The sequence below is a fragment of the Uranotaenia lowii genome, chromosome 2 (assembly GCF_029784155.1).
Source record: "Uranotaenia lowii strain MFRU-FL chromosome 2, ASM2978415v1, whole genome shotgun sequence".
Lineage (NCBI taxonomy): Eukaryota > Metazoa > Arthropoda > Insecta > Diptera > Culicidae > Uranotaenia > Uranotaenia lowii.
In genome coordinates, this window is record NC_073692.1 from 353,911,874 (window position 1) to 353,933,236 (window position 21,363).

Consider the following 21,363-nt stretch of genomic DNA (forward strand, 5'->3'; position numbering starts at 1 on the left):
AAAACGTTTCCACTACTGAAAACATTATAAATTATTGATTAAAGACAGTAACAATAATTTTTTCTACTTCAATTTTAAGTTTCGCCAAATTCACGGTTCCGCCATATTCACGGTGAAATTTTTTTTGACCGTGATAAAATCGAAAAACTACTGTATAGCTGTTCTCTATGGTTAAATAAGCGTTTTCCTTAAGGTGGCCATTATGCCCTTATCTCCCCTAGTGCCGAGAGCCATATTGGATTTTTTTGTGACGTCACAGAAACGATTGTATCGAAAATGTTATATGAAAATGGCGGAAATTTCAAAGAAAACACGTTTTAGAACGAAGATAAATTCCAATTTCATTTTGAGTGCGTTGTAAGGCCCCTATTTTACTATGTTAAGAAGTTATTTGGTGCTTTGAAGACTGAATTATGTTTTTTTCTTATTTTATTAATGAATGCAATGTTATTTTGAAGCTAAAACGTGCACAAATGAAGAAAGATTCAGCTTCAAAGAGGTCTAGCTGGTGGTTATTGAGTGTTCAACTGGTTTCATATTTTTTTATACAACCGGTTTACCATATATAATCTTATGTAGAACTATCAACATCAATTAACGATTGTTAACTCGATTTACCAAAATGCCAATAAAAGATTGTGGTTTTGTTTAAAAATTTGTGTTTTGATTACTTTATTGTGATGAGGAGCTTAAACTGCACTGACTTGAACATTTTCATGGAGCACTTTCAACTCATTTTAAAGTTTTGCTAATTTGAGTAGTGAAAATCCACCTTTTTTAGAACATCAATGGTCTATTTTATAGAAAAATTACTCGAAATTCCAACTTTTCCTGTACCGATCTTGAAGAGCAAGAATCCTTCAGGAATAACATGTTTTCAAAGTTGAATATTTCCAACAGATTCTTCGTTTCTTAGTGAATTAACAGATTTTTCGTGATTGTGACGTCTCAGGCTGTACAAATAATAGAGCAGGGCTGCCTTGGCACTACCTCCTTTAAATATTCCTTGAAGCATTGTAATTTTTTTTAAATAAAAACGTTAATTAAAAAAAACAATGGGATTATATTTTTGATTTGTTGATTGATTAGTTGTTAATCCAGCAAGATAGCGCAATTTATTTCTCTTTATAGCGAATAAGAAAAAAATACAGTGCTGAAATAACCATGACGCAAAAAAGTAGGACAAATTGTTAGGAGAGAGTGAGGTAACTCTGAATATCTCGGAAGTTTGTTGAAATAAAAATCTCAATACAACTTTCATCGTCGTCGCTTTATATTTTTCCATATGTTATTGACTTTAATACGCATTATATGCTTCTTTAATTTATCAAGCTTATCAAGCTGTCATGTTCTTTCACGTGGAAACGAATTTTTCATGAAACATCAATAAGTCACACAAACGCAATCAATATGCCAATCGGGAATCGTGGGCCCCACATCTTGGGCCATCTATATTTTTATGTTTTTTTACACATTCAGAACTAAAAATACATTTTCCCTATCGTAAAGTTCTCTTATGCCAAATAAAGAGTTAGGAAAAATATTTTGTCCATCCCATATAAGGAATTCTGCAAAACGTTCGCGAGCCAGGTTTTTGAATCTATTCGACATGTCTCTTTTTTCTTTCATCATCTGAAATTGCTGTAATATAACGAAATCAAATTTGAAATTGCAGTTTTGGGTCAACTCATGAACTTTGCATATTATTTGGTCAATTTGGATTTAGTGGTCCACGATTCCCCACTATTTTTCAAAATCCAAAATTAAATGATAATTATATGATCAATTTGTCAATTCTGCTTATTTGTAAACAGTCTTTTTTAAGAATTCGAAGAATTCAAACAATAACATATGACTTATCGCATGGCACATGCCATCAGATTAAGTCAATTTTGGGTCAATTTTTTTGATGTCTCAGGTCCTGATGTCCAAAAAGTTTCGTTTTTAAACTTATCTATGTATTTTTCAAGAATTTTCAAGCATCTGAAAAAAAAATAAACATGAGCTCTACTCTGAAACCGACCTATCTCTTATCGTCTTTTTTTATTTATAAATTCTTTAATTTTTTTTTTCTCGCTTTTTACTGAAAAACTTTGTCGAAGACCTTAACTTCGTATCGTGTTGTTGCTGGTTACAAGATAGTGAATGTATTTTTCACCAAAATTATATTTCTAGACCTCAGACACTAAGAATTTTTTTAAATACTCAAAACCGACTCACATGCGGCGTAAAAAATTTTTAGGACAAAGGAATTTTCCTTTGTTTAGTCGCCTAACAAAGGGAAATTACTTTGATTCTGGGACAAATAAAAAATCCTTTGTTTCTAATCTATTTTTCTTTATTTCAAAGAATTTTTCACCTTTGAAATCAAAACAAATTCTTTGGTTCAAAGTATTTTTTTAGTTCAAAGAATAAATCCTTTGTTTCAAAAATGTTTTTAGAATCAAACTCATAATACATTGTATCAAATAAAAAAGAGTTTGTTTGAATAGAATATTTTTATGAATCAAAATCTTTTTTTTTTTGGTTCAAACACCAAGTTTCTCTGAGTACAGTCTATCGCCGTACTCAGGTTTGAAGGAAATAAGTACCTATTAAAAATATGAAAACACAAATGAATTTCCGAAATATTTGAACTTGAGTTGAATTCTAAAATTGAATTGAGAATAAAAATAAATCAACCAAATTCAACCTTTTACAAGGACCTAAAAATTACCTAAAAAGGACCTAAAAATGACCTAAATCAATGAATTCCCTAGCAATGCAAAGCAAATTTTTAAGATTTTTAAATTCACATCCTACGGTTTCACAGCTTTCAAATAAGCAGTAAAAAACGCTAAAATTAAAAAATAATAATAATTTTGAAAACAAAAATTTCATATAACATCGTGGGAACTTTCAGAAAATCTCTGACGATTTTTGAATGAAAATTTTTTATTTCCCGTACAAATTTCCATTCAGAATTAAAACTCGTTGCGCTAATTCAGGACTGGATGGATCGCTTCCAAAAATTTAATTGCTATTTCTGGCAGCAAAAACAACCAAAAAAAGGTTATGGGAGGTGTAAAAATTTAAGAATTGGAAATTTTCACACAAAGCTTGAGGTGCTCTAATCTATATATATAAAAATGAATTTCTGTCTGTCTGTCTGTCTGTCTGTCTGTTCCCTATAGACTCGAAAACTACTGAACCGATTTGCGTGAAACTTGGCAGATGAGGGTATTGGAGGCCGGGGAAGGTTCCTATAATAGTTTGGGACCCCTCCCTCTTCCAGGAAGGGAGGAGGGGGTCATATAAACAAAAGTGATAAGTCGTCATAGCTCAAGAACTGATAATGCAAATGGAACCAAATTTTGCATGGGAGTGTATTTCGGTATGAAGAATGTTTCTGTGATGGTTTGCTACCCCGCCCTCCTTCCAGTGAGGAGAAAGGAAGGGGGGAGCGGGCCTACCTTACAATTTTTTACATATCTCGAGAACTAATCAAGCAAATGGAACCAAATTTGGCATGGAAGGGAAGTGGAATACGAGAATCGTTCTATGATTATTTCAGACCCCTCCCTTCTTTCAGTGGAGATTCAGGAAAGAGGGGAGGGGCCTTCAACCCCTTTTTTTATTACATAACTTGAAAACTATTCGAGTGAATGAAACCAAATTTGGTTTGGAAGGGTATTTGAGTACGATACATTGATCTAGAATATATGGTACCCCTCCCTCCGTCCAGTGAGGAAAAAGAAAGTGGGGAGGGGGCTGCTTACAGTTTTCTGCATAACTGGAAAAATAATCAAGCAAATGGAACCGAATTTGGCGTGGAAAGATATATGATTACGAGAAATGTTTCTATGATACTTTTAGAAGCCTCCGTTCTTCAAGTCGGAAAATTTTAAGGGACGAGGGTGCTCTCATTAAATTTTTCACAACACTCGGGAATTTACCCGGCAAATGGAACGAAATTTGACTTGAGAGGGTATGTGAGCACAAGGAATGTTTCTGTGAATATTTGGTACTACTTCCAGTTGTGTTATAGGAAGGAGAGAGCAGGGCTCCTTTACAATTTTTCGCATAACTCGAGAACTTATCGAGCAAATGGGAACAACTTTGGCACAGAAATGCAGTTGGATACTTCAAATGGTTATTTGCTTATTTGAAACTTCTTACTCCTTCAATTGAGGATACATTTAGAGAAGACGTGAGCTCACATACGATTGTTTTGCATAAACCAAGAACTTATAACGCGGCCCACCACTTATCTAACAAATGGAATCAAATATGACATGTGAACAATCATACAATCGAGCAAATGGACAGTATTCGTCATGGAAGTATATTTGAATACACGGAATGTTGATTTTTATCCATTTCTTCCAGGTAGGGGATAGATATAGGAAGAGGAGGACCGATACAAAATTTAGAGCATAGCTCGACAAGTAATAAAGCCAACGAAGCCAAATTTTGCATGAAAGAGTATTCGAGAACAAGAAATTTTTTTCCGGTAGTTTAGCAGTCCTCCCTCCATTCACTGGAACGATAAAAAGTGGGAAGAGGGCCACTCATACAATATTCAATATTTCGATAACTAATCGAGAAAATGGAACCAAATTTGCATGGGAGAATATTTGTGTACGGGCAATGTTTCTTAGATGGCTTGATTCGAAAATATTTAATTAAGATTTCAAATTAAAAAGAATTGCAATTTTATTTTGAAAAAAAATTATTGTTTTTGAAATTGGATTAATGATTTTGTGCAAAAAAATTAAAAGTTGAATAACTAGCTACCATAAATTTCAATAATTTTTGGAAGGTGTAGCAAAGCACACCGGGTCAGCTAGTCTATATATATAAAAATGAATTTCTGTCTGTCTGTCTGTCTGTCTTTCTGTCTGTTCCCTATAGACTCAGAAACTACTGAACCGATTTACGTGAAACTTGGCAGATGAGGGTATTGGAGGCCGGGAAAGGTTCCTATTATAGTTTGGGACCCCTCCCCCTAACAAGAAGGGGGGGAGGGGCCTCCCAAACAAAAGACAATTTTTTGCATAACTCGAGAACCCATCAAGCAAATGGTATCATATTTGGCATGGGGTGGTATTTGGGAACGAGGAATATTTCTATGAATATTTGGTACCCCACCCTCCTTTCAGTGGCGTGATAGGAAGGGGGGAGGGGGGCTAGCTTACAATTTTTCATATAACTCGAGAATTAATCAAGATATTGGATCCAAATTTGGCATGGGAAGGTATTTTGATACGAAAAATATTTCAATGATTATTTGAGACCCCTCCCTTTTTGCAGTTGAAAGGGGGAGGGGCCTCTTTAATATTTTTTTACATGACTCAAAAACTTATAAAGCAAATGGAACCAAATTTGTCATGGGAAGGTATTTGGATACGAAAAATATTCCTATGATTATTTGAAACCCTTCCCTCTTTTCAGTAGGGAGATATAAAGGGGGGAGGGGCCCTCTTTTTAATTTTTAAACAACTTAAATACTAATCAAGCAAATGGAATCAAATTGGGCATGGGCGGATATTTGTGAACGTGACATGTTCTAATGATTGTTTGAGACCCCTTCCATCTTCCAGCGGGGAGAAAGGAAAGAGGGAGGGAAGTTCCATAAAATTTTTATTGCATAACTCAAGAACTACAAAAGGAAATGGAACCGAATTTGGCATGGAACGATATTTGGGTACGAGAAATGCTTCTTTGAATATTTGGTATCCCTTAATCCTTCAAAAAGGTGGATGAAAAGGGGGAGGAGAGGTCTCCCTTACAATTTTCAGTATAACTGGAGATCTGATCGAGTAAATTTGAACCATGTTTGGCAAGTGAGGGTATTTGGATACGAGAAATGTTTCTATTATAAATGTTTAAATTTTCGAAGCATTAATCAAATTTTTGATTTAAGTACCTCAAACTTTATTTATTTCTCCCTTCGGGATTTTCAGAATATTAAGTGATGACAAAAAAGGAAATTGAAATTTGTTCCGTCCTAATCTATTCGATCTGTAAAAAAAAAATTCAAAAACATCGACAAAAAAGTTTTGAACGTAAAATAAAGTCATTTGTAAGGAAATTATCAAAAATAGTCACTTTAGTATCCAAATTAAAAGAAAAATGCTCAAAAAAATTCACTTAGTGTTCAAGAAAGTTGAAGTTCGAAGCCATACATTGCGCACAAGTGTTTTTTTTTTAATTTCTTAATATCATGACCACAAGGTAAAAAAAGTTGTGTAAAAACCGAACTTTTCAATCAATGATCTGTCGAAATTGTTTTAGTCACAGTAGATAAATTTTGAAAAGTGGATTGGAAAGTTGACGTAATTTGACGCATTTTGGCATCTTTAGATTTCTAAAATACGAAACACAGAATTTTTGTAGCTGTTTTTAAATTTTTTGTTAATTTGAAATTTCTCAAATTACACTTTACACTGGATTTTGAGTAAATTAACGCGGGAGTTTCCCAATAAATTTATATTCCCAGAAAGGCCATTTCGTACCGGTTCTGTTGAGGTAATTACATAAGCGCTGCAATGCTTAACAAAAATATTAACTGTTATGGGTAAACATTTCTGGGACGGATGGGGGTTAAAAAAGAAATTATAAAGTCACTAAAAAGTGACTAACTTCTGCTGCAGCCCTGATAATATATGTAGTTAAACGGTCCTTCATGAAATGGTATGTAACAGTTACTAGACGACTGGTTGTTGACAGTGACATGAGAGAAAATGTGAATAAAATAGTGACAAATTGAGCAGACTTACCTTCGAGGACCTTTTCACCGAGTTTCCGTTGAACAACGGAGTCTGCAGCCGAGTCGACCTCTCCCGGGGTGTTACTGGCTTTAACTGGCTGGATGCTGGCTAGTTGCTGTAATAACGGTGTGATACATTCACTATTCTAAAACTTCGCCCGTTTCCGTCTCGCCGCGAAACTTTTCCGTAAAACTTATTCGACTTTCCGCACGCAATTCACCGAAACTCACACTGCTGACTCAACCACGCCAACTATGGCATACCGACACGTACCGACGGCGACGAACTACAAGCGGAACTAGCTTTTTCTTGTTAAAGCGACTTCATTTTCGGATCCCGGCGAACGACACTTACTGATCGGACACTTTACTTTTTCTTCCATCACTTTTTTGTAGTAGTATACTGCCATATTCTTCATAGGCCAGATTCACCCGAGTTCTCCTCGATAGAAGCCATTTGGTTCGACTAAGCAGCTCTGTCTTCATCGAATCCCACCAAAAGTCTAGCAAAAAACAACATTAACAAAAAAAACGTTAACAGCGTTAAATAATTGGATAAAAAAAACAGAAACTGAAATATAAATTTAAAATCTGGATTTGGCATCAGCAGAATAACTATATTTGAAATAATTCAAAATAGAAAACGGTAATCTGATTCTGAATAATTTAAACTTATCAAACACGGAAATCTTCAAAATAAAAGTCGCAATCAAATGTCTTCATACGATTTATCCATTTTGGTTTAATACTTTTTGGGGCGACCTCTAGAAGTCGGCTTATTTTGAAGATGTTCCTGATATTCAAGGGGGTGAATATTCCTGCGATGCTGACTTAGATTTCCGGAATTATAAAACTGTTTGTCGCAGAACTCACACTTGTACAGCATCTCACCCGTGTGGATGGACATGTGTTCCTACGGATGAAAAATTACGTTCAGAATATGTATGTTTTCCACTAACGATACAAAGATATTGGTAGACTTAATACCTTTAAACCACGCCGTGACTTGAAATTTTTTTTACACAAGGTACACGGATGGAGGGACTTCTTTACGCGTTCCTCTTGAATGAGCGATTGACACTTTTTAGGACAACCTCTTCTAGAAATTGGCATACTTTTTTTAAGTTCCTCCCATTCCTGGGCGTGCATCTTTTTGCGATGGAGACTGTGATTTCCGGAATTATAAAATTGTTCGTCGCAGAACTCACACTTGTACAGCATCTCACCCGTATGGATGGCCATGTGATCCTGGGGGATGAGAAATAACGTTAAGTTTAGGTGTTTTCCAATTAAAACAAAGATATTGGCTTCCCGTATACCTTTAAAGCATGTCGTGTCTTGAAACTTTTCCTACACATGGTACACGGATGGGCGTGTCTTATTATGTGTGCCTCTTTAATATGCTTTCTCAGGGCGCGAGCATTCGGTGATTGTTTTCCACAGATTTTGCACGTTATCGTGATCGATGCTTCGGTGTGTCCTCTCATGTGTATATCCAAGGTGATTTGGTTTTTCACCAACTGACCGCATATAGTACACGGAATAGGTTCCTTGTTGTCTTGCTTTCTAGCATCATCCTCGTCAGAATACTGCTCGGATAGCGGTTCTAGCTTTATTTCAATCTCATCTTCAGTTCCTTCTACGGTAGCCTCGTCATTCGTGTAAGTGGGTTTTTCTTCGTCCCTATCTTTTTCCAGCCGCTGTTTGTAGACTCCCTCAACTTGGCTATAAAACTCGAAAAAGTCCAACAGCTTATCTTGGCATCCGGGACAAATGTGCAAGTTGACGAGTTCCTCAGACTTGAGAGAAATTGTTAAAATTTGAATTAAAAAGAGATTGTAAAAATTGTAGTAGAAGCTTACCGAAAACCAAAAGAGTTTTTCAATCATGCTGCGTACGGCATATGGCACATCGTTGATGAACATCAGCTGTCCATTTTTCTCTCCGTTGAAGCAGAAATCACAATTTATTTCGATAGTTCTCATGGTTTTTAGAATTTTTCCTGCAAACTGATAAGGAAACACGCACCTCACACCACAAACAAATTTTGTTTATTTCTGTCACACGCTCCCTTTTTCGTTTTTAAGTTTGCGAATTCTATATGAGCTCAAAATGGTAATGCATCAGTACCCTCAAATTTGAGATTTACTGCAGCGCTTCACGTTTTCAATTTTGAGAACGATAACGGGACCGTGTTTGTGATACGCCCTTTTCAAAAACTCTCAATATTATTTGCAAACAAAACAAAAACAGCTGTGTACTGTAATCCATCGCGCATTTTAGTTCAGTAGTTTATCTACTTTTTACACTTAATCTACTTAATATACATTATTTAACTGTGCAAAATTTTGTGCAAAGTTTTTTTCAAGGATCATGTCCCGACTTTTGGTAAGTATTGAGCCATGATATACCTACCTACTTAAAATGCTTCAACAATAACAATCAAATTACAGTTCGACATTGACGATATCGTTGGAGATCTGCAATCGTTGCAGATTTCCGCACTGACCAATGCGGCCCGGATTTCCCCGTTCGTCTACGGACGGACAATTGGTCCTAAATCCAACGATGAGTCAAATGACGATGTGATCGCTCTTAAACGAAGCGATTCGAAAAGTGAAAATGATAAGAACTCGAACAATATTAGCGACCGAAGTTTGGAAGCCGAAAAAGAAGATTTAAAATCCGTTCCCGATCTGAGGGTTACGTTTAGCAACCGGCGGGATGTGGCAGGAAGCTCGCCAAACTCCCGGAAGGTAGACATCAGCGATTGTAAGGCGGTTTCCTTCAAGTTGTATCAGCAGGAGTTAGAGCGCCAGCGAATGAAAAACGTTCGAAAGGAACTGGAAGAACGACAGGCACGAGTAAGGGAAGCAGATCGTTTGAGAGATTCTGATCTCAGAGAACGCCTCAAAAAAGTTGAATCTAAAACGGCTAAAAAAATCCAGGAAGATGAGCAAAAGCTTATCGAAGCTATTCGAAAACAGGAACTGGAAGCTAAACAGTCCGAACAGCGGAAATTAGTAGAAATAAATGAAACGAATCGACGATTGGCTGAGATCAGCTCACGTCTGAAAAAGAATGAAGAGGAAATCAAACGGAAGAATGCGATGTTTGATGAGATTCAAGGCCATCATGCAAACTTCCGACAGTTAACTGAGGCATTCACCAAATCCCTAATGAACATCGACCGAGAATATTCTTCTCATTTTAGTAACCAGAAGAAAAGCGTCCAATCATTGGTTAAATCCTTCGAACAATTGCTTCAAACGATCAACGCCCACCAGGAAGTAACCCAAACCGATATCGACAAGGGCGCTGAACTGTGTAAAAGTATGGAAAGCACAAACGGCGAAGTAGTTGAAACAATTAATCAGATTCAAAAGGAAATAGCCGAGAAAATTAAAAACCAACAAGAACAAAGGAAAGCCGAAAGCCAACAGAAAGTCGAGGTTCAACAGCAACCTCCAAAAGCTCAGGACACAACCGACACCAAGCCGAAACCGGCCGCATCGACCTCTCAAACGCCACACCCGTTGGCCTCGATCGTTTCCCGGGAAGCGCTCGCTTTCTACACCGAAATCAAAACGTTCTACGAACAGCACCAGGCGGCCGTTAAGGTGCTGCTCGATGACGCCTCGATGAAATCGTACCGCTTCAACTGCCAGAAGGTCATAAACACCCCGATCAATGCCATCTCCTCGGTCAGCCGGGAGCATCTGCTGGACAAGTACCAGTCGTTGGATGCATTGTTGGCGGGACAACCGGTGCGTACCGGAGAGCAGACCGTTTCCATCCAAGGGCATCCGCTGGGGAAGACCTACTGTACCATGCTGATGGCCAAGAAGTTTGTGGTGAGTTTCTTATCATTATTTTTGGCGCTTGGTTCAATGAATTTTTTGTCTTAGCAACTTCCTATGCGATTCTTCAGTTGAAAACAATAGTAGAGCTTTCCCAGTTATTGAGCTCCATAGTCGATACTCCGCAGAAAGGTTCAGGTCCAATCAACAGACCCTAATATCCTTCCATCGCTAGCGAATCTACTTCTAGTTTCCATAGGATGGCTTGAAACTTTACCAAGAATAAATATACACCCTTATTCTGGTTTACGGCGTATCTGTCGTTCGTTCGAACGGATACTTTCGATCGAATTCGAAAAAGCTATTCTTGTTTTCGTTCGAACGCGATACGTTCAAGGTTGGTGTTACCAGATGAAATTCGAAATTTTTAGGCAGCCCTGCGTATGAAATTGACATTTCTCGTCAGCTTTCGATTTCGTTTGGTGCTGTTTGGTGATTTTGTAGAATTTTGTCTGTCGAATTGGAGTATGGAAGAAAATAGCAAGGAATTTAGCAAGCGCCCCACCGACAAGGGAAATTTCATAAACGAATGGATCTTGCCTGCCAAAAAATCATCAAGACCACCAGCAGCGGCTAAAATGGGTGTTTACGAGATGGCACACGAACCGGAGCCGACACGACCCGGTGTTAGCAATTCTCAGTTGCTCCTGAAAAGTTGTTTCGGAACTCGATATGAAATCCGGTATAAAAATCAACAAATCCTCTAATAAAACTGGTATATCTCGTTATCTGATGATAATCTCGATTTGGTTTTTTTTTATATTTTGAAAAAACAATTTCGTAACATTGATCCCGTGAAAGAACGTTAAACGTTTTTGGCATTCCCTAACCGGTCAATTTTTTAAAAATTGATTGCACAAAAGGGTGCAACCCCGTCCATAATCGGTCTTATTCAATGCACAAATTATCGCCAACTGTTGGCTCATTTAGTTTTGAATCGGAATTTCCCTATGTTCATTTTTCTACTTTTTATATGCAAAATATATTTGCATTGCATGAGAGTTTTTCAATCAAACGCCAGCTATTCGCAGCATCAGACTTGCGTTTGTCAAGCGGTGGCAGAAATACGTTCGATCGAAAACGAGAATGCACTTATTCGTTCGAACGAACTATGTTCGAAAGATCGAACTGTTCTCATTCGTTCGAACGAAAACAAGAATACGAAATTGCCTAACTTTCGAACGAATGCCATTCGATCGAAAACGAGAATAAGGGTGATAATCTGTTTCTTATGACTAGGATTGCCTAGTTTGGTTTAACATGGTCATGAGTAGGCTGACTGTAAGAGAGCATGCTTTGCATCATCGAAATGTTTTGAACTCTTTTAGGAAATTTTTAAGCTTGTTCAGAAGTTTATCTTTTAGGATCCCACGGAGACTTCGATCCGATATGTAAATGCTTCGCCAGTTTAGTGGCACTACGTTTCGAGTATTTCTCTCAAGGCGTTTTTGATGATCTTCACCATGGCAAGTGACGCCACAGTAGCTCGAAGTTCCCAATTATGTTTTACGACCATAGGGGGCGAAACTGCAGTTTACTGTTGACTGTATGTCCCATATTTCCTAGATACTGTTTTACTGTCGTTTCACTGTGGCTGCATTGATCTTCCGGAGAAGCGCAGGTAGCGATGTAACCATTTTTTCTCAGTCTTCCTCTTCAGTTTCTTGTCGCACAGAATCGCTTGCAGTCCGGGATCTTTTTTGATGTTCTGAATGTTTTCAAGACGTTGTAGAATACAGAATAGGTGTTAATGGCGTCAACAAAGTTTTAATGTTCAGCGCTGCCAAGTTTTTCAAAAGTTTTCGTCCTCTGGAATTTGTGAGGCGTCCATTTTAATTTTCGATCCTGTCTAGCGATGTACTTGTCTATACAAGCTAGAGTTGTTTCTACAAATCTAACCACTTAACGTTCTACTTCACAGAGTCAAGCGGATATCATGATCTCCAGCAACGCGCCCGCAGCCTTTCCAATAGCGGCCATCATCGTGGCTCTTTGGCAAAAGTATCCCGCCTTCGGTAAATTCTTCCTGGCGTATCTCCACAAGGAGTGTCCCTATCTGGTTCCGTACTTCCTTCCCCAGCTGGAGGGTCAGTCCCAGGAGGACTACCTCAAATCCATCGGCTATCGGTTTTCCAGTGACGGGGTGCTGGAAAAGCAGGACCAGTACCTGAAGCGGATGACCGGAATGGCTCGACTGTACGCCGCTGTTGTGGTAGCAAACACGAGACAAGGCGAAAGTGCTGCCCATCCTCACAGCGTAGATTGCGGTTACCGGTGGCTGTGCAACATTCTCAATTTGGCTCCGCTGCCGGACATCTGTGCTACGCTGCTGACGGAATTCCTGACTACTGCTGGACCATCCTTGTGGGCTGCCTACGGCAAACAGTTCGTGAAGGTACTGCAGGTTATCCAGCAAGCGTATTTGCCAGCGTTGAACAAGGTCGACGAAGGTGGTCCGAAAACTCGTCTCGAAGTACTGATGGCCAAAATCAACACCGAAGGACGAATCGAACGGCCCGAAGGCATGCTTGGACCGGACTTTTGGTAGGATCTTCGGATCATTAACGCTTTGAATTTGTTTGTTCAATAAATGTGTATAATGACTGATATTCTAAACATGTTCTATATACTTCTTGATGTACAATATTTGCCTACCGTTATACAGAATACGTTTATGTTTGTCACACGCTCACAATTGTCCCGCAACAAGCTCTTGCAGCAGCTGAGTAAAAATGTGTCGGCTCATTAGGGGTAGCGACATATCTGATTGGGGATTTGGTCAAACCAAGTACCGAGAAATTACACCGAGAAAACAACAACCGATACAAACCTTTGTCCGTGGCCGGTGGTTTACGCTGCCGCCGCTTCCAATTCCTTCTCAACCACCTTTCGGTACTCGTCGAAACCACCCTCCACGCTGCGAACGGTTCCGCCTCCGCACACCCACAGCTCCTTGCAGATCATCCGGATCAGTCGCTCGTCGTGGGATACCAAAATCACACCGCCCTGTTTCGAAACGCGAAAAACTGTTAATTGCCAAACTACAAGTTAAGTTGGTAACTTTTCTTACCGTGTACTTGTTGATTGCCTTTCCCAACGCCTCGATTGTCTCAATGTCCAGGTGATTAGTAGGTTCGTCAAGCACGAGGAAGTTGGGCCGAGCCATGCAAAGTTTCGCTAGTGCCACCCGGGATTTCTGTCCTCCGGACAGAGAAGCCACCACCTGTAGTGCCAAATCACCGGAAACGCCAAAACTACCCAGCTGGCGTCGATACTCTTCGATGGGTTTTCCGGGGAAAGCATTCTGCAACAGTTCCACACAGTTGACGTTCATGTCCAGCTGATCGACGTGGTGCTGCGAGAAGTACCCGAGTCGAAGGCCCCGGTGCGGATGTACGATGCCCCCCGAGGGTTGCAGGATGCCCATCACGATTTTCAGGAGCGTTGTCTTACCGGCACCGTTTTCACCGACCTGTGGGAGGGATTGAAACAAAGATTTGTATACATACATGATGATAGTCAAACAAGTGCGAACATTATTGAAAAATTCACAACATCGAGTAGGAGGAGGATTCTGGCCGAAGACTGCCCTATTTCTTGGCAACCAAAACATGGATAAGTTACGCAATTGGAAATCTGAAACGCACAATTTTAAACTTCGGAGCAATTGGGTGATGAAAGTCCACTGAAGGAAAGTCCTTCTTTGACTCAAAAGCCATCATTGATAGGAGACCGAATTTAGGATAGGAATATTTTTCGGCTACCTTTCGATTCTTTCGCTGTAGACAGCTAAGTTCCCTTGCACTCCTCAAAAAAATGAGTGAAAAATGATTCTGTTGGCAAATAGTTTTTGTTTTGCCCAACGATCCTCTCAAAGTGTGTCGATTAGACTAAGTAAATCAAGATTTTCAATAAGTTTTCCTAAAATTTTTGATCGAGTAATACTCACAATACAAATCCGAGAGTCCAGATTGGCGCTCAGGTTCACCGAGGTAAAGATAACCTTGCCATCAGGGTACTTGAACTGAACCTCGTTCAACTGCAGCACCGGTGGATTCAAGGGCTCCACTTCCGGGAATTTGATGGTCACCTCGATTTCCTTCTCAACCGGCTTTAGTTCGGGTCTAAAATTAGAAAATAATTTTAAAAAAGGAAGGATTCAGTTGATAAAAAGAGATTCTTACAATTTCTCCAACATTTTTATCTTGGACTGCACGCTAGCCGCCCGATTCGCGTTGTAGCGGAACCGATCGATAAACTCCTGCACGTGGTTCCGGTAGGCCAGCTGGGCTTCGTACTCTCGCCGTTGTGCCTTGTGCTTCTCGGTACGCGTTTTGTCGAACTGTTCGTAGTTGCCCTTGTAGTTGTCGATGCGTTGGCTGTGCAGATGCAGAATATCGGTCGGTACCGTGTCCAGGAAGTTACGGTCGTGGGAAACCACTAATAGGGTTGTGGGCCAGTTTTGAAGGTAATTTTCAAGCCAGATGATCGCCTTGATGTCCAACATGTTCGTAGGTTCATCAAGTAATAGCAGGTCTGGTTTGGAGAAAAGTGCCCTGGCCAAGGCCAATCTCATTCGCCAACCTCCGGAAAAGGTTCTGGTAGCTCGGGCCTGCATTTCCTTGGTGAAACCCAGACCGTTCAGGATGATGGAGGCACGTGCAGGGGCTTTATCGGCTTCTATATGTTGCAGCTGAATGTAGACTTCTGACAACTCGTGGCTGTGTTCGGGATCAGTGGAACCTGCATTGATTGCCGCATTCAAGTCTTTCTCTTTTTGCAACAATTCCGTGCGCACCGTGTCCACCTCCAGGACACTATCGATGGCGAGTGTGTCATCACCGACAACTTCTTGCTCCACGTGAAGAATGGAAATGTGGCTTGGAATTTGAAGCTGCTTGCTAGATATCATCTTAAGTAGCGTAGTTTTACCAAATCCATTTCTCCCGACAAATCCATAACGACGCCCGAAAGCTAGCTGTAGATCAGCATTTTGTAACAAAACTTTGTCCCCGAACGATACATCGAAATTGTCGATCCGAATGTCCATCGATCGGTTGGTGCCTTTAGCTTCGAGTTTGTTGTCCTTCTTGCTGATGACCTGGGAAGCCGTCGCCATCTGAAGAACCGGTGGAGCAACCGAGGCCGTTTTGGCCGTTTGATCGCGCTTTTCCAGCTTTTGCTGCCGCTTTGCTTCAGCCTTCTCCAGCTTTTTGGAATCCACCTTCAAGCTGTCGTCCCGCTGCACCACCCATATACTTTGGATGTCATCCTGAACGACGTCCTGCTGTGCAGCCACTTCCTTAAGGTTAATGGGAGCGTTCAATATCTTGGTGGACCCTCCACCGCCACCACTGTCCGCTTTTTTCGGTTTCAACAGATCCAGGAAGACGTCACAGCACTGCTTGACCTCCTCCTCGCTCTTGTCCTGGGAAACCTCGTGCAGAATGGCTCCGATAGCTTCGTACACCTCTTCCCCGTTTTCGAACTCATCCTTGCCACTCTGAAGAACATCTGCAAAAATCCAGTTGTTTAGGAACTCAATAATAGAATTTTTATTCCGAAAAAAATTAATAAAAATAAGTGAAAGTAAACCCCCTATATGTACCTTCGACATAGGTCAGCAGCTCCCCATCGATGGAAGGGAATTCCCGTTTCAGCACCTCGGTACAGGCCGTCATTGGAATCCGTTAAGTTCCGGCAAAAGATTCGATCTAAATCTGCAAACAATAAAAACAAAAATATTCAAATTATTTTAAGGCCATCCGGAATCAAAACACGGATGCTTCCAAATTTCAGACGAAGTTGATGAGCTGGATGGATGATTGCCATTCCGTCATCGCGCAACACATAATTGTAGTGAAATGAAATTTCTACTGCTGATTACACTACCTGGAAAACGCGATGTTGCGAAGCTGGCTTCCGTTTCCGGTACACTTGAAAGGGAAATCCGGATTCGTGAGCACACGGCTGGTGCGGATTCCGGGAAAACTGCGGCCGAAAACGGGACAAATTGCTGGATGCGTGCGAGCGAACCCGTTTCGCCAATAAGGTTGACAGGTCAAAAGAAAATGCTGCGCTCGCGAGAAAAGCATCGAAAGGAGGAAAGCGATGGATGACGATCATTTTCCAATGATGACAGGTTAGACTATCATGCGGTTTGTTCAATGCGGGGAAATTGTAACCCTTTGTAACCTTTAATAAGTTTCTTCAAGAATAGGAAAAAAAATTAATCGAAGAATGCATATACCCATGTGCATGCTTGGCATCGCTCCTCAGATTTGCCCGTTCAGAGTAAGAGCGTGTATTTTTTTCGCTGTGCTCTTCCCAAACGGAGAATCTTTAAAAAATTCTCAGTTACCTCCAGAGCGACCAAGCGTCCACCCAAGTGTGGGCAAGAGAAGCAAGCAAACTGAAGAAGTGCGTTCTCGGTGCAGATAAATTCGTTCGCACTCGGGCGAAAGGGAAGCTTTACAGAAAACTCAGTTTGTCTTCATCGGTTGCGTCTGGATCGATGTTTCGAAGTGCGTCAGAATTTACAATGCAGAACATAAATCTAACGGAACTAAATTAATAACGCCAAAGGTAGTTAAGATAGAATGCTGGTGTCTTCGACAACATTGCTCTGTATAATAAAGCGCATATTTTGAAATGAAATATAAAGTTTAGAGGTCCACCAATAGCGAGATATAAATCAAAACTTTCTTGATTAGCATTTTAGAGCTTAAGTTTTTTCTATAAAGTTATTTATCTCAATAAAATACACAACTTTGCTTAACATGTCAAAGTTCTACAATCTTAACCCAAGGAGATACGAAAGTTTTCTTCGGTCGAAACATATTAAAAGCGTAGCGGTAAAGGAGGATAAATCCTAAATTTTACGATTTGTGAAAGTTTTGCAATTTTATTACTAAAATTTGTCCCAGATCCCTGTGTAATTTTCACGGTTTGTTTAATAGTCAAAGATTTTTGGATAATTTTAGTAAATGTTACTTTGCGATTTGCTGCTTTTGTAAATTAATGCTACCCACGTACGATATTAAAAGTACAAAACATAATCCTTAGTATACAGCAATTTGCGGATGCCCGGATATTGTGAAAAACCTACTTGGATTTTGCCCAGTTTTATCCACATTATTTGGAAAATGAAACAAGAAAATCGGATTCAGTTTAAAATTGTTTGTCAAAAATTGGATTTGTGAAAGTTTGTTTCATCAAAAATCAAACCAAAACTTTCCTTCGTATGCTTTAAACCACAGAGAACAGACGTACAAGCTATCTCACGAAACTTGTGTAAAATTTCCAACGAACATTTTAACCAATTTTTCCTTTTTGGCTTAACCACCAGATGTCTCCAAATACGCCAAAGAGAACTGTGAAAATTTGATTTGTAACTTTTGAACGGCGCAATAGATGGCACTGTTTTAAGTCAAGATTCAACGTATTTTTTGGGTGTCAGCATTTGAAATTTTACACACTTTTTTAAAGATTTTTTGTTCGAGCTTGTACGTCTGTTCTCTGTGTTTAAACATAAATTTAACACTGCTGATGTGTTGCGACAAAAAAATGTACACTCAGAAAAATACTATTATGTAAGCCATAAGATTCTCTTCCCAAGCAACCAGAATTCCCTTAAAAAGGTTCCATAGAAGCTTAATCAGCTCTCGTTTGTGTCTGAAGAGAATGCTAATCAGCCCAAAATTTAAGTTCTTAAAGCTACTTTCAAGTTCGTTTAGGTGGCTGTAGAGAACGCTATTCAGCTTCTAAGAGAATGTCAAGAAACATCTACGTGCCGAAAAAAAAGTCCGATAGACAGATTGCTCTGACAACCACATGTCAGGTTGATAGGTTGCCGGTCTATCATGGTCTATCTCATTGATTTTAATTATATTGTTTTGATTACAAAAGCTGCTTACACGCCTAGAGAATTGAACCGCTGCTCTCTAGGTTGCAATGAAACTCACCAGCCTCTCGACCAATCCAGCAATAGTTAATTGCCACTGTAATGATAAGTATTTAAACTTAATGTCATTTGAGATGATTGAGTGGGTTGGTCAATAGAAGGTACCTTATTTCGTTCAAAGGACTTTCAGTACACAATATGAATCATAACAAAAATTCGCTTCATCAAAAATTTATTCAAATATCTTAACATTTATAAGAAAAATTCGAAAAATTCTTGAATTCCATTTGTCAATATCAGTACAGATATAAACAAAACAAATACCATGACAAGAAATTGACAGACAATTTTGACAATGTCGCTTAGAATTCCCATATAGGTTCTTTAAAACACCTTCAAGTATCTTAATGGTGCGCTTTAGAATGTTACGCGAACGTTATCGACCTTCTTGAAAAACATTTTTGACATGTCGCTTAGAATTCCCATATAGGTTCTTTAAAACACCTTCAAGTATCTTAATGGTGCGCTTTAGAATGTTACGCGAACGTTATCGACCTTCTTGAAAGAAGGTCCATTAAATGCGCTTAGAAGTTCCGTTATCGATATTTTAACCTTTCAAAGGGCGATGGAAGTTCCTGAGTAACTTTTACGCGACAAGAGTCACCTGAAGTTCCCGTAAAACATTTTTTCAGCCAAATGTGAACTTCGGAGTTCGGAGTTAAGTAAAAACGCGACTTTTGGTTGCTTGGGTTATGAAGTGGCGCCATTAAAAAAATTAATGAAATTCATAAGATTGTCTTATGACGCGAATGAATTATGAAGATGAACGCCTACTTCAATGAGAGGTTGTTGTTTTTCATAAGAGATTCTTATGGAAAAAGTAAATCACTTTCTAATAAGAAAAATTCTAGATATTTTATGCTGAAAACATTCACTTTATTGTTTGCCAAATTTGTTTAAAATTGAATCATTCATGGTCACCCTCAGCAGCGCATGAACAGACAGCTCCATCAATTTTTTTTTTGCCGCACCGTAATCTTCGACCTTTTGTTTTTTGCCGATCAGCTTGATGAAAAGTAAACAAATAATGCATTCTAGTTTACTAATATATTAAACGTTCACACCAAAAACATCAAATCGAACTTACCATTCCGGAGATAACAATAACATTTAATATTGAAGGGAAACTATAATAACTATGAACTGGCGATTTCTTCGTACTGTTAGATGATGAAAAAAACTGATGCTATGAATGAATGTGTTCATTATTTTTTCGCAAAGCCGTTTCTTCTATTTTTCATAAGAACATCGTATGAAAATTGAAAGAATTTCATAAGACTCTTATGAAACATTATTTTACACTCTAAAAAGCGGTTCATAAGATGCATCTTATGAAAATTATAATAAGAATTATCCTGAGTGTAAGTCGTTTTTCTTCACTAGATAAATGTCTGGAATTTCCTCAGATTTGACCGAATATTGCTCGGTTTTTGGAATGGAGAATTTTAGATTATTTACCCGGTTTTCACCATGTTTTTAATATAATTTGCCAGGAAGTGCCCGGCCCGGCTACGTACAAAAATAGTTCATACATAAACCTACATTGGACCTCTTCAACTGATGCACTGTTCCGCACTGCATTACGGCTTTTTTGAAGAAAACATTCCTGCATTGAAATCTTTCTGGCTTGATACACTGAGCTACTCAGCAGCGTCGCTAGAGCACAATTTTCTAGCCAGCTCCTTCTCTTATCTTTAGAGCGAGCGACGTCCACCCGACCGTCAGAGAAACCGCAATCGGGCGCACTCGGCAAAAAGATTTGTGAACGTTGATCGGCTGAGCAGTGCACTCGGAAACCGAAATGATAAAAGTGTAATTCGTTCTCTGCTCTGTTCTGTTTGCGAGGTGTTGGACAAGCATGCCCATGTGTTCAGATTTCACCTTCAAAAATTCAGAGCTCAAATTCAGAAAAAGAATTCAGATATGTCCTTGTTATTATCCTTTAAGACTCAGCCTATAAATTCAGCAAGAATATTGAAATAGCAGGAATCAATCGGATTGAATTCAAAATAAGATTGAGAACAAAAAAAAATGATTTGAAACTTTAGACTAGGAATCTATATTTAGCTCCATATTCAAATTTCTAATCCATATCTGGAATCAGAATACGGATTTTCGAAGAGTTAAGACTTTTGATCAAGATTCAGCTCTAAACATTTGATATTCCAACAATGTTTGGTTTCGAACTGAGATTCGGAATTCTGATCAGCAATAACTCGGATTGAAAATTCCGATCATGAATTCAAATGACTTACGTGCTTTCAAGAAAAAAACAGATTGAGAACTTAGGTGAAAAAAACTTATCGCTAATCAGACATGTGTTCCATCAGAATCAGAATTCAGACTTCATCAATTCATGATTGATATCAAGAATTGAGAATCAAAAATTCAATTCGGATTCAGGACGCAGCATTCTGATCAAGATATTTTTTCCTCAAATCCAGAATTGAGATTTAGACATTCAAATTCAAGACTAAAAATATCGATCCAGGTTCAGAATAGAATTTAGTTTAAAATTGAAAATCCAGAATTCAAAGAATTAACCTAGTACCTATCTAAATTTAAGCATCGTTTTTACCGGTTGTATACTGTTTACCGGAATTCCATTTACCGGAAAACCATTTACCGGACTGCTATTTACCAGAAATTCATTTACCGGAATGAACCATTTACCGGACTGACATTAACCGGAATGTACTATTTACCGGAATGCCATTTACCGGATTAAGAATTTTTAATCTATGATTGTAACTAATTTTTGGGTACTTCAATTGATTTTATGCTTACCA

General features: G+C 38.9%; 3 protein-coding genes across 3 annotated transcripts; 1 reads left to right on the plus strand and 2 right to left on the minus strand.

Annotated features, from left to right (window-relative positions):
- Positions 1–7,473: 7,473 nt before the first annotated feature.
- Positions 7,474–8,807, minus strand: LOC129745809 (zinc finger protein 62 homolog). Its single transcript, XM_055739162.1, has 4 exons — positions 8,614–8,807; positions 8,071–8,550; positions 7,739–7,999; positions 7,474–7,664 (listed from the first exon to the last, which is right to left on the minus strand). The coding sequence occupies exons 1-4, from the start codon at positions 8,734–8,736 to the stop codon at positions 7,494–7,496; spliced, it is 1,035 nt and encodes a 344-aa protein (XP_055595137.1). The 5' UTR covers positions 8,737–8,807; the 3' UTR covers positions 7,474–7,493.
- Positions 8,808–8,976: 169 nt separating this feature from the next.
- LOC129745804 (mRNA export factor Gle1) lies at positions 8,977–13,234 on the plus strand. Its single transcript, XM_055739158.1, has 3 exons — positions 8,977–9,139; positions 9,205–10,605; positions 12,533–13,234. The coding sequence occupies exons 1-3, from the start codon at positions 9,125–9,127 to the stop codon at positions 13,157–13,159; spliced, it is 2,043 nt and encodes a 680-aa protein (XP_055595133.1). The 5' UTR covers positions 8,977–9,124; the 3' UTR covers positions 13,160–13,234.
- On the minus strand, positions 13,192–16,694 carry LOC129745803 (ATP-binding cassette sub-family F member 3). The gene is made up of 6 exons (XM_055739157.1): positions 16,504–16,694; positions 16,220–16,331; positions 14,796–16,125; positions 14,561–14,735; positions 13,682–14,083; positions 13,192–13,617 (listed from the first exon to the last, which is right to left on the minus strand). Exons 2-6 carry the CDS (start codon positions 16,290–16,292, stop codon positions 13,462–13,464), a joined length of 2,136 nt encoding a protein of 711 aa, XP_055595132.1. The 5' UTR covers positions 16,293–16,331; positions 16,504–16,694; the 3' UTR covers positions 13,192–13,461.
- Positions 16,695–21,363: the final 4,669 nt, after the last annotated feature.